The sequence below is a fragment of the Dermacentor andersoni genome, chromosome 7 (assembly GCF_023375885.2).
Source record: "Dermacentor andersoni chromosome 7, qqDerAnde1_hic_scaffold, whole genome shotgun sequence".
NCBI classification, from domain to species: domain Eukaryota; kingdom Metazoa; phylum Arthropoda; class Arachnida; order Ixodida; family Ixodidae; genus Dermacentor; species Dermacentor andersoni.
In genome coordinates, this window is record NC_092820.1 from 54,370,948 (window position 1) to 54,386,650 (window position 15,703).

The window sequence follows — 15,703 nt, forward strand, 5'->3', positions numbered from 1 at the left end:
TTTTTTTACAGGAGGCAAAAACGCAGATAGTGCCGAACAGTAGCGTGACGTATGCTTTTGTGGCATGGCATGATGAGCGGTGGCATTGAGAGTTTACATGCCAATGATTTGGAAGGATACCGTACATCCAAGACCACTGTAGCAGCACCAGTCTATGTTAAATGAAGTAAAGGAATTGCTTCCAACGAAATGATGTCGGTCTTTGTGGCTCACGCGGCTTTTGCGCCGACGAGGCAGCACTACGGCTGCACGGGTGGTCAATTTGCTCTTTTAGTCAAGACATGCGTTTATATGTTTGATACCATAATTATGTTGAAAGGCATTTTAATTTATGCAAGACATTCAACGTACACTAAATATTTATCCAGGAATATGATTCAAACAGCGTACTAGAGAAAAAAGGTGTTTCCGGGCATTAAAAGATACACACAGTGTATACGCTGCTCAAAACGCGATTACGCCAAAGCGGGGCTAGTACGGTGCTGTCGCCATGTGCACGCCGTCTTCGGCCGAAATGCCAGCGTCGGGCTCGTCACCACCTCAACTGTGTGGTGTTATTGTACCCATGCGTCTCTCTGGGCAAGCTTGGCTTCCTGCACACAAATGATGAATAACAGATCAGACGAGGCGTTAAATTTGATATAATAAAGTTTAGCATTCCTCCTGCAAATAGATATTAATGCATTGCTACTTCACTTTTACCTTTCTGCAACTTTTCGACGATCGAGTGAGCTGCGCAAGATAAATAGAAAAAATATTTTGTTGACAGGAAAGACATGGAGGCCAACCTGAGCTTGTCGACATTCGGCGAATTAACGAATTGACACAAGGTAAAGCGCACGTTATGCGAGTACCCTACACTGAAGCTAATCGTGAAGCCAGAAAAACACCACATAAATTTATTCACTAGGTCGGACATGGATTCAGTAGCTTCTGCACGTTCACAGCGTAGATAAGAAGCCTGTGAATGATTGGGCGCGCGGAGCACCGCTATCACTACATGACGCGTCCAATACGTTGGATGGTCAAGGCACTCTAGCCGTTCTACGTCCTTATTAAGGTCTTCATGATTGCTTGATGCTGTATGATTGCAGCAAAAGAAGAAATCATAAATTGATTGACGATATGCAGGAATAAGTCATCGTATGCTTAAGACGTACCGTTTGTAGCCTGTCTCACAGGGCCATCGCATGAGCTGATCATTATGGCTACCTTTTCATGATCAGGTGACGTTTTACGTACATACAGGTGACCACTTGGTATGTTTGTATGTGACCTTTTTTTCTCTTATCTGTGTCACCAGGTAGTCAGTGGTAGACTGGCTAGCGCGTCAGGCGAACATGTTGAGGAAACAGAGTTCGCAACCAACCTTCGGATGAACTTGTTTCACTGAGTAGATGACAAGGCGACCATACGTGCCGCTCTTCAACAAACCTCTATTGTGCCGACATCGGTCAGTGTAGATGCGGAATTGGGTAAGCTACCTCTGTTTGGAGAAACTCATGCCGACTCTATGCATTCAGTATGCTTCACTCGCTCTATGGTGTACTAAAATGAATATCTTCGATGCCAACCTTACTCACTCGATATGTACCAGTAAGTTTGGGTTCCTTTTCAATCAACCTCTTTGAAACAGACTTGGATAACTAGGTATGCGCTACTGCAAATGTGCCGATCTATAATAACGGAAAAGTTATAAACGATAAAAAATAAAGTTAAAAATAAAGTTAAAAATAACGAAAAAGGCCACCACGTAGCTTTCGCTGAGTGTGTGGCAAGCGAGAGAACGATTGTGAGCTTTCGCAGACACTAAGGCACCACGCTTCTTTCTCGAAGGCAACGCGCGGAATACTCTGCAATGTCACGCGGTGGCGCAGTGTGTCCAGAAAGAGGCACGAGAGAGGAGCCACATTTCCACATGGCGCACTCCTCAGCGTTCGCACGCAACGACGCGCCCAGGTGCAGGATCCACAGCGGCAGCACTACATTGCGACGAGTGTTCTTAGGGAAGCGCGAGAGAGAGAAGTACCGCTGCGGTACACACCTCATACATAGCTAGTTTGAGCGGTGGCAATATGTTGTGTCGCTACATTCATTCTGTCGTGCCGTATTACCCTCGTCAGTCATCGTGAGATGGATTCTGCCGCATTTTTTTGAAGGAACACAGAATAAAAAATTCTTTAGAATTCTTTGGAACTTTCGCTTGAGCATACGCGTGCTGTCTTAATGACTTTCTTCTTACGTACAATTCTTTGCACGATGCAGCGTCCCGGGTACTCCTCTGGCAGAATAACGTTGAGTCTAATCAAAGATGGGGCGATTTTCTATATAACTACTGAAAACTAGGCAAGTTAGTGCCGCGTTATGATTGCTTACAAAGCGAGAACTGAGAAGAAACGAGTCACCATTACAGAGCGCTAAACTAGAGGAGGCGCTGTCTGGCTCGTGTGACGCCATGAATAGTTTACGCGGTAGTTCACCCTTACTCCAGTGCATGTTCAGAAAATTGGACGTTAGACGAAAGTGCAATCTGCTGGTAGCGTCTGCGGGGCACTTATGCCACTCCATGGTCGCTCAAAAATTCACGCCTAAATAACACTCCGTTATTAAAGGCAGTCGTTTAAATGACGTAACCTGCGAGAAATTCTCTCACCGAAAGCGAGGTTTGACTTATTTCGGAAAACTGTCCGCTGCCCATGGCCACTCTTTGTGTGTCTATCGAACCTGTGTGATTATGTGATTTCGAAATTGTTCCAGTGTGATTCGATCCATCCGCTGAAATGATGCTACTGACACAGGCTAAAGAAGGCCTGTGAATCTACATATTCGTACATGTGATGAATGTTTGTTTAAGCGGTATGTAGAATAGGCTCGAAATGTACTTGTTTAAGAAACATTCTGCAATACAGCAGTGGCATAAGGGCACATTATTTTTACGGTGTTAAGACTGCCTCCCCCCCCCCCCCCGCCATAAGAAGCCTCACCTAGCATATCTGGAAGTGAACATCAGCCAGTGTGTACTCGAAACATCAATACGTGACGAAACTGTCGGAAATCGCAGCATGAAGATAGCCTAGCGGGGGCACATTGCGGAGCACGCACTTTTCCACTAACCAAGAAAAACGCAAACATGCGTAGTAGACTTAGATGTCGCACAATAAAAATGAGCTCAAAACACCAGATAACAGGACTTGAGGCAGGGTTCAAATACATACTTTTCTGCAGGACTCAAAAACACCCTAACATATAGCTTAAGGAATAAAATGAATTTGTTGATAAACAATAGTAGGAAATCTTGCAAATCTTATACAATGTTATGCCATGATATTGTTGCGTTCTGGATATGTTGCTATTATTGCAATTAAGTATGAATAAAAAGCAAACCCAGAAAAAAAAGACCACCTCAAGCTACCAGGCAAACGTAAGGTTACCGCCGAAGCGCAATGTACAGGAAATAAAGTTAGTTTTAACTGGGAATTCTGGGGAAGTTGCCAGAAAAATATAATAACGAAGAAATTGGTCTATGCAGTGACTCCGAACAAGTCGATATTACTCTTCGATTGAGTCATGGCGGGCAATGAGGCGAACTTGTCTCAATCTTCTGTAATGTTTTAGTCTTTTCCTGCCTACATAACATTGCCGGTTTTTTATTGCTTAAGGAGTTCAGTCTACTCATGGCAGCTATAAGTGCTCTTAAGAAGCACTGTTATACTATTCACAAAGAAAGAAACCAATATTCCCTATCAGCGAGTGCACTTCGCCGTTAGCGTCCTTTGCAAGCTGTCACACGGAATGATTTATTAACGCTCCGTAAAATGCACTCGCCTGGGAGTGCACTTAATGCGCCGACTTCGCTGCCAAGAAATTTACAGCTTCAGCATGACTGGTGAAAAAAAATGAATAAAATATTTCATTACAGAGTGGGCAATAATGTTGAAACGGCTTTTTCTAACATTTGCGATGTTCAGTGCATATGCGCCATGTGAAATGTAAAGGGCCACTCATTCTCTATCCGCCTTGCTCAGAACACTGTATCGTCCTAGCTCGCGACGTTTAATTCTCGTAACGGACTCTCAACAAATTACTTCATTCGCAGTTAAGCATTGTGTTAAATAGCGTTCTCAAAATAACGCAGATGTATACGGTATACACTTTCGGAAATACCACAAAACATTTGATGCACATGCAGCCAATCTAGACGATTAGGGAGAATAAAATGTTTTTTTTCCTATTATGAATGCGTAAGCAGTGGTTAAATAATGCAGATGTTTTGGTAATCATGATGATGCTCTATGTATCTCCATGCCATATCTCCATAATATCCGTGAATCGCCAAACTTTATGGGGACCTCAGCTGCCACATGATGTGGTAATCGCGCTGCCAACCAATATGACGAACGATACCACGACATCGCATAGCTTCTTGTAACCATTGCACCCCAGTTGAAACTGCGTAATATGCCTCCCTATCGCTAGTATTCTGGCTGCAATATTGTTGCAGTGGTTAGAGATCAATTTGAAAGCGTATTTTGCAGATAAGGTGCTGTCAGTATCTTTTGAGGTACATAGCAGTTGTGTCACTTTGGCACCTTCATTCTAGGGGATTGTTTAAGAATGGCAAATACGAAAATCACATACGCACAGTGGGATTTGTCTATTCGGGCATATACCCAGTTGACCGACGATTTTCTGGTTGGCAAGACAAAACCAGCCCGTACCTACTCGCTCAAGCTTTTAGACAGTTACGGTCACTGGGTATATGGAGGTTAGCTGCATACCGTAAAATAAGTTCCTAGAACATGCTAATCGCAATGCAATGACGCATTAGTTAGTTTGCTCATTGGCATTGCAGTCGATTTGAAATACCCCTTGCCTTTCCCGAGTTGGTAGTGCACCGCCTCTGTAACATTCACTGCGGGGAAGTGATGCCGCCTGCAGCGACTAAATTTCTATGTTACAGGGGTATACCAGGCTTCGCTTGCTTGATTGGGTGCAACACGTGCAATCAACGCCATCGCGTGGAATACAGGAAATCAGGCGAGCTCAGTTTGTGCGGTGTACGTCACTTACCTGTAGTAGACGAGGGTAGCTCCACCATCCTCTGTTGAGGGGTCTTCGACCTGGCCGAAGAGGTTGCGTGCGCCGTACACGAGCATCGCCGTGCCCAACACGACCACGAACAGCAAGAGCAGGGCCGAGGCGAGGGCGCACGCTCGCAGGACCTCACGGTGAATGTTCTCCTCGGGAGGGCGGGGCAGGTCACGCGTCTCCTGCGGCTCCACCCGTGGGTAGCCATACTTGTCGGTGGTGATCCTATGCGTTGGTCCGGATGAGTAGAGAGATGAACAGAGGAAAAAAGGACGAAAGAATCCAAACAGATGTCACGCAGCTGCGTTATCACTTTATTGACGGTACAGTCTCGGAGAACAGGTTAGCCCATTGCCGCTAAGGTTATCCACATATTGCTCAAACATTTTGAGCTAGATGGCAACATTCTGAGAGTGTGCTACGAGCATTTGAAGAAGCAAATGCGCCGCAAGCACTTTTAATAAATGTGAAATCAGAGTTTTAAGAAACATGCTATGATTAAACAAACGATACCGACCTTTCGTTACGTGTAGTGTGGGTGTCAAAAACTGCGCTAAAAGATTTATGTAACGTTTTATGCATTTGTTGTTGACGCGGTAAACAATAATGAAGGAACAGAACTAGAAAATATCATACTCTACTAAATCTATTCAGCAGACACGGTTATTGAATACAATAATGGTTTTTGTGGGAACTGCGTATTATCAATCACAAAAACTCGTTATTACAGTAAAGCTGTTAGTGCAAACCTATGTGCTTGAAATGAATAGATGTCAGTTTTTAGTCTCCTATGAGAACTAAATATAGGCGGAGGAAATGTTGGCCATGACAAGGGTGATGATTGCGAAAACATTGAGGTAGGAAGGTTAACTGTGTAAATGAAAATGGCTAAATAGGAGTTATTTCCCAATGCGTTATATAAAGCGCTTACAAAGTATGCCTGCTTTTCTGTGAGAATGAAAAACTGTTGCAATTCTATATTTGCGCAGAATGAGGGCCATATTACGATTGATATTGAAGTGGTGCAGATGAGACATTTTGCAGAAAATCACTTGTCCCGAGAGCTTGAGAAGCCCATTTATCGGCCATGCCGGAGATCCGGAAAATATTCTGTTTAAATTTCACGCATCGCGAAGTTGTCGCTTTGAGAATAAAAGGGGATGCTGGGGCAAATTTTAAAGAGCTGAAGGTACTTATAGCATTTGCAAAAAGCTTGTGAAGCAAGCGCTTCATCGCATCATCCAGCCGTTCTTAGCAGATTCCTCAGGCAGCGAATGAACTCTGAGCTACAGCTAATTTATTTTTGGTGAGTTTATACTGTCAATTTGACTATAATTTGGAAAATTATGATGGTTACAGCCCGTTTATAGACTGTTAAGCAATTACATCGCCTTCATTTTCTCTCTATCTTGATGCATTATGTGAGGTATGCCGCGGGTCCTTCTGGTATCATTGCTCAACTAAACAAGACACATCGTTTATATTTATTAAAAAAGGAAACTTTACTGGTAATCAGAAGTGAAAAGTGAATGGTTTAACAAAACATAATTTAGCAAATTATCTAATAAAGAATTTTGGAATCTTTAGGTATGTTCTCCTTAGGGTACCGAGTTTAGTCAGCTGTCTTGAGAGAGCTATAGATGGTACCAAAATGATTTTTATTTAAATTGTGGGGAACTCCATGGCCAATGATCGAGCAAAGCGAAGAATGGATCGTTTATAAAATGATACCTTTAGTAAGGCCTTGAAGGCGTAAGTCGGCCCTTATTCTCTACATTTCCGAGTGTCTTAGAGAAATGGTACTTAACACTAGTACCATTTGGTGGGAAGTGACATCTGCATGAAGAACATCAGCGGATTGGCGTGCTGTGTTGAAGCAGAGCAGCCGGGCGCACTTTTATTGTCATTTTAATAAAGAAAGAACACAGACACGGTACTGACTCACAGCAAGCTTTATTCAGGACAACCGAGCAATACATAATTGCGCAGTTATGACGAGAGAAGGAAATATCCTTGAAAAAATTATGAAAGGAAAAGTGTGTCTGTCATGTTCTGCTGGTGTTTTAAGCTCCGCGCTATTTTAAATTACAAATGTGTCTTATCATGTAATCGCCCAAGCATATTCTTTAACCTGCGGAAAACGTACTACGGACATTGTATAACGCATGAATGTGAAAAAAGGGCACCAACTACTAACCTGAAATACTCGTCTTGGGTCAGGAACACTCCATCTATTTCCACTACATCAAACGTTACAACAGGACTAGTCTCATGATGAGCGTCATAGTAATACGAAATAAATTCTCACAATGTAGAGGCACTGAATTTATGAAGACACGTTTATTGAATCTCTCTAGTGGTATATTGATTGTAAGACCTCCATTGCTTCTGCTATCTGCAACAGACATCGACATGGTCTAACTTTGCTATTGCACTCGATTTCCAAGGTCGCTAATTGTATAATGGCATGACGATGACTCGGTGAAGCCAACTAATTAACGGCGATGAAATGACGTCGACGGAACAGAATCGGTATGACGACGATGGCATGACAACATAACATATCGACTATTAAAATGCGGCGACGGTATAACGTCTACAGCGTAACGATAACATGTGGACAATAAAACTACGACAAATCGATGACGGCCATCGTGTCACAGCGACAGTATAACGACAACCAGTTGAGAAAAGTAGAACGATCGCAAATGGCATGAAGAAGACGGCACAACAACGGATACATGATAGCGTCTATCTAATGACAATGCGATGATGACTATAGCATGACTACATTTGCATAATCTATGATTGAATGATTACAAGATGGAAATAGAATTATGAAGACAAAATCACTTAGGAGGAGTCTTCGAGGGCAGGCATGACGCTACTCTTGTGATGACGATGGTAAACAACAGCGGGATTTAGTATTTGGAAGCGAATAGCATTTAAACGAATATCTGACAACAAGGGGGCGATGACGGCATGACGAGAATGGTATGACGATATAGGAATGAGGACAATAAAACAATCATGACGGCCACGAGCCAACGGTGATAACGTGTGCGTGATGACTGTTGTGACCCCGTCAAAATGGCGACGATGGCATGAAAACTGCATGATTACAATATGATCACGATGAGCGTATGACGGCAGTGGCGCGACCACGACTGTGCAACGAAGCGTCTATGACGACGATGGTATGAAGAGATAACATAACGAAGCCAAAATGATGACGACTGAACAGCCACGACGGCATTACGACGATGGTCTGACAAAGGATGCGTGATAGTGCCTTCCTGTAGACGAAGCAATGAGTATGATGGCATGGCAATGGCGGAATAACCAATATTGAATAAGGACAGCATGGTTAGGTTAGATTGACGAAGACAGATTGATGTCGATGAAACGGCAGTGGTCCTATAGGGACGATGGCATGAGAACAGTGATATTACCTCACTGAAGTGATGGCGATATTAAAATGACAGCCATGCGTTGGGGTTGAAAGTGTCGGCAACTTCATATTTCTTCTCTCACAGAAGATGCAAGACTGTACTGCTAAGCGCCGGGCTTCTGACCGTAAACACTTCAGGTACCTCCACAGCCTCAACGGTTAGCGCGATGTCACTGTTGGCCTCGTAGAAAGAAAGCTGCCGGACAACTACGCATGATTTGGCGAGGCTATAAGTGGCCGAAAGTAACAAGCCGTAGTCCCTCGTTTCCGATAACCGGGCACTTGAGGTCCTTCACAACATCCGCTCGAATAAAGATGTGCTCACTTCCGCTGTCGAGAAGAATGCGCACGAGATGCCTTCGTGATCCGCAGTCAATCCACACCCATCCTGTCTGGAGCAAGACCACATTGACTCCGCTCAGGGCGCTTGGGACAGATGGCACCATAGACATACTGTTGTCACGCGATGGAAGGCGCGGTATATCTTCATCCACTGTCACCAAGCTATCGTGGTTCATTAAGCTGGCCTAAATTCCACGCAGAGAATGGTGAAATTACGACGATGGCACTTGCTTCGTATGATGCTGTGCGACACTTGGCAAAGATATGTCGCGTGCTGGAGGAGATAGGACGTCGTCATTACGCAGGAAACGGGAATATGCAAACGCCGCGCGCCCTGGCCTTCAGTCCTCTCTAATTTCACTCTGGACACATAGAAAACTCAGCATCTCTGTAGCCTGCCGATCTCTCTCGTAAGGAGTTGCGTAAGATGATATGACCTACGACACTTCCGCAGACTTCTGGCGACAGAATATCGCCAGGTCGTCAGGCAGGCACTTCAGCACGCGGTTGAGAGCTACATTAAATTGATGAAGTGAGACGCCCAAAACGTCAACGTGGAGACCAGAAACTGCATCTTGTCGTAGAGCAGCCGAAGGTTCTCGATCTCAGCCGAAAACTTGACTGGTGACAAGATGAGTTCTTCATCGTGATCGCGCAGATTAAATCGCTCTGTCGAAATCTTGATGACGATGCCATCATTTTCTTCGGTAAATCTAAATACTCTCGGTTGCTATCTTCGCTGTGCCATTCAACAGGTATTTAAATTTCTCCATGGGCTAACCCTGTGCTCATGGGGATTGAGGCATCTAAGTGATCCCAGAAGTACTGCCAATCGCGAAGTGCGTGAGAAAACGTAGAACTTTTTATTTTTGCCAAGTCCAATATACGATGACCTGGCATGGCTCCGTCACTGGGAGCTATTGTGTAGGTTGGTATACGAGGTCAAGAGGCACTAAGCTTATTTTCTACTGAGTAGTAGTCACTGCAGCCGTCGGCGTCGGGTATAGTTGCTGCCGGCCTTGAGTGGCTCGTCATGATCGTTTTTTTTCACGAGCCCTCGAAGAAAGAACCGCGCTCCGGTCACTGTGTAAGACACCATTTGGTCGTATTCGGCCGCTGCCACGATTTCTTCATCGTTAGCGCCGTCGTCAGTTGCGTCGAAGACTTGCATATCGAGGCTGACGAGCTCCAGTCTTCTTAATAAGATAGGTGACGTGTTTGTCCTAATGGCAGGCATCGTGAACGCAGGCCTGCAGCTCTTAGTTCATTTGCGTAATTGTTTTAGTAAAGCTGGCCCGCATCGCAATACGGTTCTTGTGCACCCGCCCTGCGGATGCCACTGAAGCTAAAAGAAGTGGAACGGCGATGACTGGCAGATTCCGACACTACAAGAAATGTCGTGTAATAATGACTCTAGCTCTAGCCTCTGCTTCCTTCTTTTATCCTCCCCGTTGCTGGGTGACAGAATTATACTTCAACATAAGCTATTCAATACCTGGTTGACCTGGTTGGCGTAGAAGGCGTAACAACAACGTCATGCCGAAAGTCAAATCGTGAAGCTAGAATGATGGCAATCGAACGACCACGACTGCACATAGCCACGGGGATATAACTAGGCTAAGCTTGTAAACAATTAGGGTCAACAGGTCGGCGTAATATGCGAGACAGATATATATATATATATATATATATATATATATATATATATATATATATATATATATATATATAGGCTCAAAAATACTGAACTAGGCAATGAAGCCTAATCGCTTTAGATGTAACATGTGACATGTAACATTTAGATGTACGATGAACTGGGAGCCAGACGAAATGGCCATATAACACCTTCAAAGCTTGATAAATCAAGCTTTCACAAAGGACCTAATCCTTCCACTCTCATTTAACTTCGCACAATGATAGGCCACGGAACCCTCACCATTTGTGACAAGATTTATCTGGATAGCATTTGTGGCTATGCAAGCGGAGTGGGCTAACATTTATGCCAATCGTAGAAGACAGGCTTAATAACACGTTGAACTTCCATGCGATATTTAATACAAAGGCACGGATTACAACAAACAATTATAACTTTTTTTGCACACCACCTATTGGTGGGGGCTTGTGTTAACATCATATATATCAGGGTGTCGTATTGTTCATTGAGGAAAACATGGAAACCAACTACGACACTACGAAAATGCACGACACTGAGGGGGCACAAAAGATGTTTTTTGAATCAACTAGAGTTCGGTGTGACTCTCTGGATAATGGAAAATAGCACGTAACGGCCCTTTGACGCTTTCGAATGCTTAAGGTATTTTTTGTAGCAAAATCTGTGTTTATCTAACAATGTCGACAATTTGCACGCTCATGGCGCATAATGCATTCCCCATTCTTTTAGAATGTAAATTTTGTCGCTTTTAAGTTTCCTTCTCAACATGCGGCAAACTCACTGTGTGGTGCGTAGTATATGTTTGCAATACTGTCGAACACTAGTATAAGCGATTCCTAGAAAGCGTGTAAATAACCGACACAACCAAAACTTTTAGTACACGTGACCCATGACATGACCCTGATTGTCTGTAACTACGTAACTGTTACTGCTAATTGTTCTCTTGAACAGCGGCGAAACTTAGGATCGTTTCAAATGACGCCCTCAAATAAGCAGTTGTAGGCGGAATTTAAATTTTTGTTTACTTTTAATTTAGCCATAGAGTTTAAAGTTTGCATGCACATCACCCTTTGCATGTCCACCTATCCATCTAAATATACATTGGGTAAGCCTAGTTCTTTCCGGAAACCGTGAAAACTAGGAGATAACGTTTCCGAGAGCTTCTAGTCGAACTTGCAATTCGTTGTGGAATATATCATTGATACAAAAATTGAATCAGCGCATGGACATGCAAGGTTGAGCGCCAATAAATAGTAAAGGACTGAAAAGTAATCTTCAGTTAATATTTGTGCAATACTGATAAGCCTAATAAAGAAAGAGGGGGAAGGAAAGTAGCATGTCACGCTCACTACAACTGAAAGGAATGCTATCGTGGTCATATTGAGCGAATCCTGTTCATGCGCGCCTTTTCGCGAAAGGCCTTAGATAGGAAACGACCTCATCGCAGGAGTTAAATGCCTTTCCGTGAATGAGCTGCAGCCTGCTGAACGTCGACATTACCTAGGCAGCGGCGTGCTCTGGCCCTTTAGGTGGTGGAGCGGCAAGCCCCATGGTAACGCGTGCACGTATCCCGCCCTCGACGGTGGTAGCGAGCGGAGGGGCAGTGCCAACTGCCGACTCATCCTCGGTCGGTCGCTTGGCAGGGACACTGCGCGGCACAGTAGAGACAGCATGCTTGTGCGAACAAATTACCAAGCCTGTAAGTGGATAAACAAAGTAGTTTAGCTGAATACACATAGCATGATCCGCTTGTAAACTGATGTAAGACAAGTTCAAGACAAGCCACAATCGTCCAGATTTCACATAGAGTGCAATGGTGAAAGCAAGAGCGTTTTATGTGCCTTGACCGTCGTTCACATTCGTATCGAAGAAAGAGTGCACTAAAGAACGCCTTCATACATGTAAAATTAAATATAAATGAGTAGTTGCCCGAAAGAACGAATAATGGGTGAAACGCATTTGTGTGTGTGAAGTCTACCCCACGATATATGAGGATGGAGTCGCTTACATCAGCACTGTCAGCAAACCAAACGCGAACTGAATCTAAATAGTCACGTGGTGCAACTTAGCTGTATGCTCACTGTATCCTGGAAATATTGTGGTCAAAATATTTAGGACCACTATAAGATGTTGGAACAGGCAAAAAACCGGCTTCTAATCTATTGGGCCCTGTGTCTTGCTTTAGCAACTTCATTCTGCCCGAATGTTAATATCGCACATAATCCTGACTGCGTGAGTTTCTCTCAATTTAAGAACTATTTGGTTAAAGGGACCGAGAAGCGGTTATATGCTATGTGCAGAACGTCGCTAGAGCAATGTCATGCTTTTTCCCGATTTGCTCTAGAGTACTTTGCACTTGCACAACACCCTTAATCCAAACTGCTGGAACAGCTTTCTGTTATAAGACTTTCATTTTTTTAAATATTCATTCCCGGACTACAGCTTGGCTCCATACATCAGTAAAGAAATGTCTCTGCGACGATGACTTTCAAGGCATTTTGGAGCTTATGGCATTGTTTGCCATAAAAACGTTACCAGAAAAGTTATTTCTACAATGCTAGTCATCAGATGTGAGGCGCACATTTCGCTAAAATAGGGAGGCACCGAACAAGGCAGCCTTACTTTTATGGACCCTCTTCTTCTTCTGCCTCGCTTGTTGATATCTGAGGCTAAAAACAATGTATTTCAGCAGTCATTTTCTTCTTTAAAGCCGTATGCATGTGTTCCTTAGAGGACCACTAAATGAAATATTCGGAAATTTACCATAATGTTTGTTTCAAATTCAGACTTTTGGATGATATTACGAAAAATATAAATCATGGCTGCCGTTGATGCTCTCGTGGTGCCCCATTGCTACTACTCACAAATGAAGTTGTCGGTCGCTGTTGCTCTTTCGCCCAATAAAGGGACGAAAAAGGGATCACGTCGGTGGTGAACTGCCTGGTGAATTGACGGTCATACCCACTGTGGCAAATGGCGTTGTTTTATATTGTTACGTGAACGGGGGATGAAGCACTGAATGCTATTTACAATAAACATTTACAACAATAGCTGCAGCGCCGGCCAGTTTTACCGACTTTTCGAGACCCAGGGGCAGTTCTTTCGTTTCGTCGGGGGCGCCTGCGCTTATCGTCCAAAGAAGCACACAGTATGCATGTGGCATTATCCCCAGTAGCAAAAGCACCTGCCCGTTGCGTCTAGATATCAGTGTCAGCAGGCGAGTGATAAGGCTTGGGGAGTGTGATGTGCACAACGTTCATGAAATGTAGTGCAGATGAAGCACTGGCTCTGACTAGGACAATTTGATATGTAACTGGAGTCGCGCCATAAAACACTGGGTATTGAACTATGTACCGAGACAGGAGTTTTTCGGACAGCCCAAGGTGGCGGGTGGGCAACCAAAGCAGTACCAGGGATTCAGCCGATAATTGAGCGTCTCTGTGTTGTCAATCGTACAAGCGCGGTCGGTTCTATTGGAAGATGAAGAGGCGAGCGTGAGCAAATTCGCATGCTTTTGCTGCCTTGGGGATGGCGTCTACTGAACATTCGCTGGCTTCTATTGCGGAAAATGGAACGGACGTATGCAGTCACAAAGTTGGTTCTCGACGTAATAACAAGATGACCAGGGAATAAAAAGCTGCGTCGTTGAACGAAGAATTATTGGCGAATGTGACCTATAGCAGGGGAAGATTTCAATCAGTTTAGACGGACGAGCCATACATAGCAAGCACGTCTGTCAGGGTTCAATTCGAAGGCTCCGTGAGACCATTATTTTGCAGATGGTAAGACGTAGTCAGGTTGTGCCTGGTTGAGCAGGACTGCAGAATGTCCGCGAAAACTTTTGAAAGGAATGTCCGTTCAGGGTCAGTGATCAGGTGGTGTTGAGCTCCAGATGACGTGTTATAAAAAAAACGGCAACAACTGTAGGGCCGCTTGTTAGAAGTGCTCTGGTGATTTCGTACAGAGTGCAGTAATCTGCCACCACCACGACCCACTTGCTGCTGAATGCGAATAGAGGGTAGGAGCCAAGTAAGTGCAAGCCAAAGCTACAGAACGGCTCCGACGGGACGTCGAGCAATTCAAGGCATCCGGCAGGGAGCATCGATGCTGTTTTTAGGCTGCGGCATTTATCATAGACTGCAAAGTATTTCTTGACGGCGCGGGTAACGCCTGGTCAAAAGAAGAATTGGCAAATCTGGTCGTAAGTGCAGCAGACGCCCAGACGGCCGGCGGTAGGTAGTTCGTATAAAAGAGCCGACAGTAGGTCCGTGGAATGACGATGAGCAGAGCGGGACAATCAGGGCACATGTTGTGGTGGTAGATTACACAATTCCGGAGGACAAACAAGAGAAGGGACGAGTCAGAACGTGAAGATTCCCAGTCGTCGATGATGGTACGCAAGGTTGTGTCACGACGTTGCTCGTCGGCGATGCGGAGGAGTTAAGAAACGAAGAAAGCAGAAGCGTCGGTATCGATGTCAGGGAGAGCGGGTGGTTCGTCCACTGGACAGCGTGATAAACAGTTTGCGTTTTGATGTGGCAGCCCCACTTGTACACTAATATATAGGAATATTCTTGTATCCGCAGGTGCCAGTGACCAAGCGGGCCGGTGATATGCTTGATTGATGACAGGCAACCAAGCGCGTGATAATGCATGATTACAAAGGGGTACGTTTTATAAAAATGCAGGCGGAATTTGAAACAGCGCATACTGGAGCCAGTCATTCACGCTCTGTAATCAAAAGTTGCACTCCGCTGCTGTAAAGAGGAGGCTTGTTAATGCAATAACACGATCTTGCGTTCCTTGGTGTTGGGCTAAAATGGCTCCAATCCCGTGACCACTGGTACCATTAGGGATTTTTGCAGAAGAGTATGGGTCAAAGTGGGTCTGTATAGAAGGTGTCTGGAGAGTGGTGGTAAATTGAGCAAAGTGGCAGCTTGAGCGCGACCGCATGTAAACGGCACATCCTTCTTCTGAAAATCAGTAAGTGGTCGAGCAATCACCGTGAAGTCTTTTACAAACCGTCGGAAATAGGAGCATAGTACTGTAATATGTCGGATGTCTCTGACAGACTGAGGTACAAGAAAAGACGTGACAGCACGAATTGTATGCGGGTGTGGTGAAATACCGCAAGCCTAAACGAGCTGACC

At 44.5% G+C, this 15,703-nt stretch overlaps 1 protein-coding gene across 1 annotated transcript; it reads right to left on the minus strand.

Annotated features, from left to right (window-relative positions):
• Window positions 1-299: 299 nt before the first annotated feature.
• LOC129385512 (uncharacterized) lies at window positions 300-12,175 on the minus strand. The gene is made up of 3 exons (XM_055072136.2): window positions 12,054-12,175; window positions 5,071-5,313; window positions 300-593 (listed from the first exon to the last, which is right to left on the minus strand). The coding sequence occupies exons 1-3, from the start codon at window positions 12,173-12,175 to the stop codon at window positions 533-535; spliced, it is 426 nt and encodes a 141-aa protein (XP_054928111.2). The 3' UTR covers window positions 300-532.
• Between the last annotated feature and the right edge of the window lie 3,528 nt (window positions 12,176-15,703).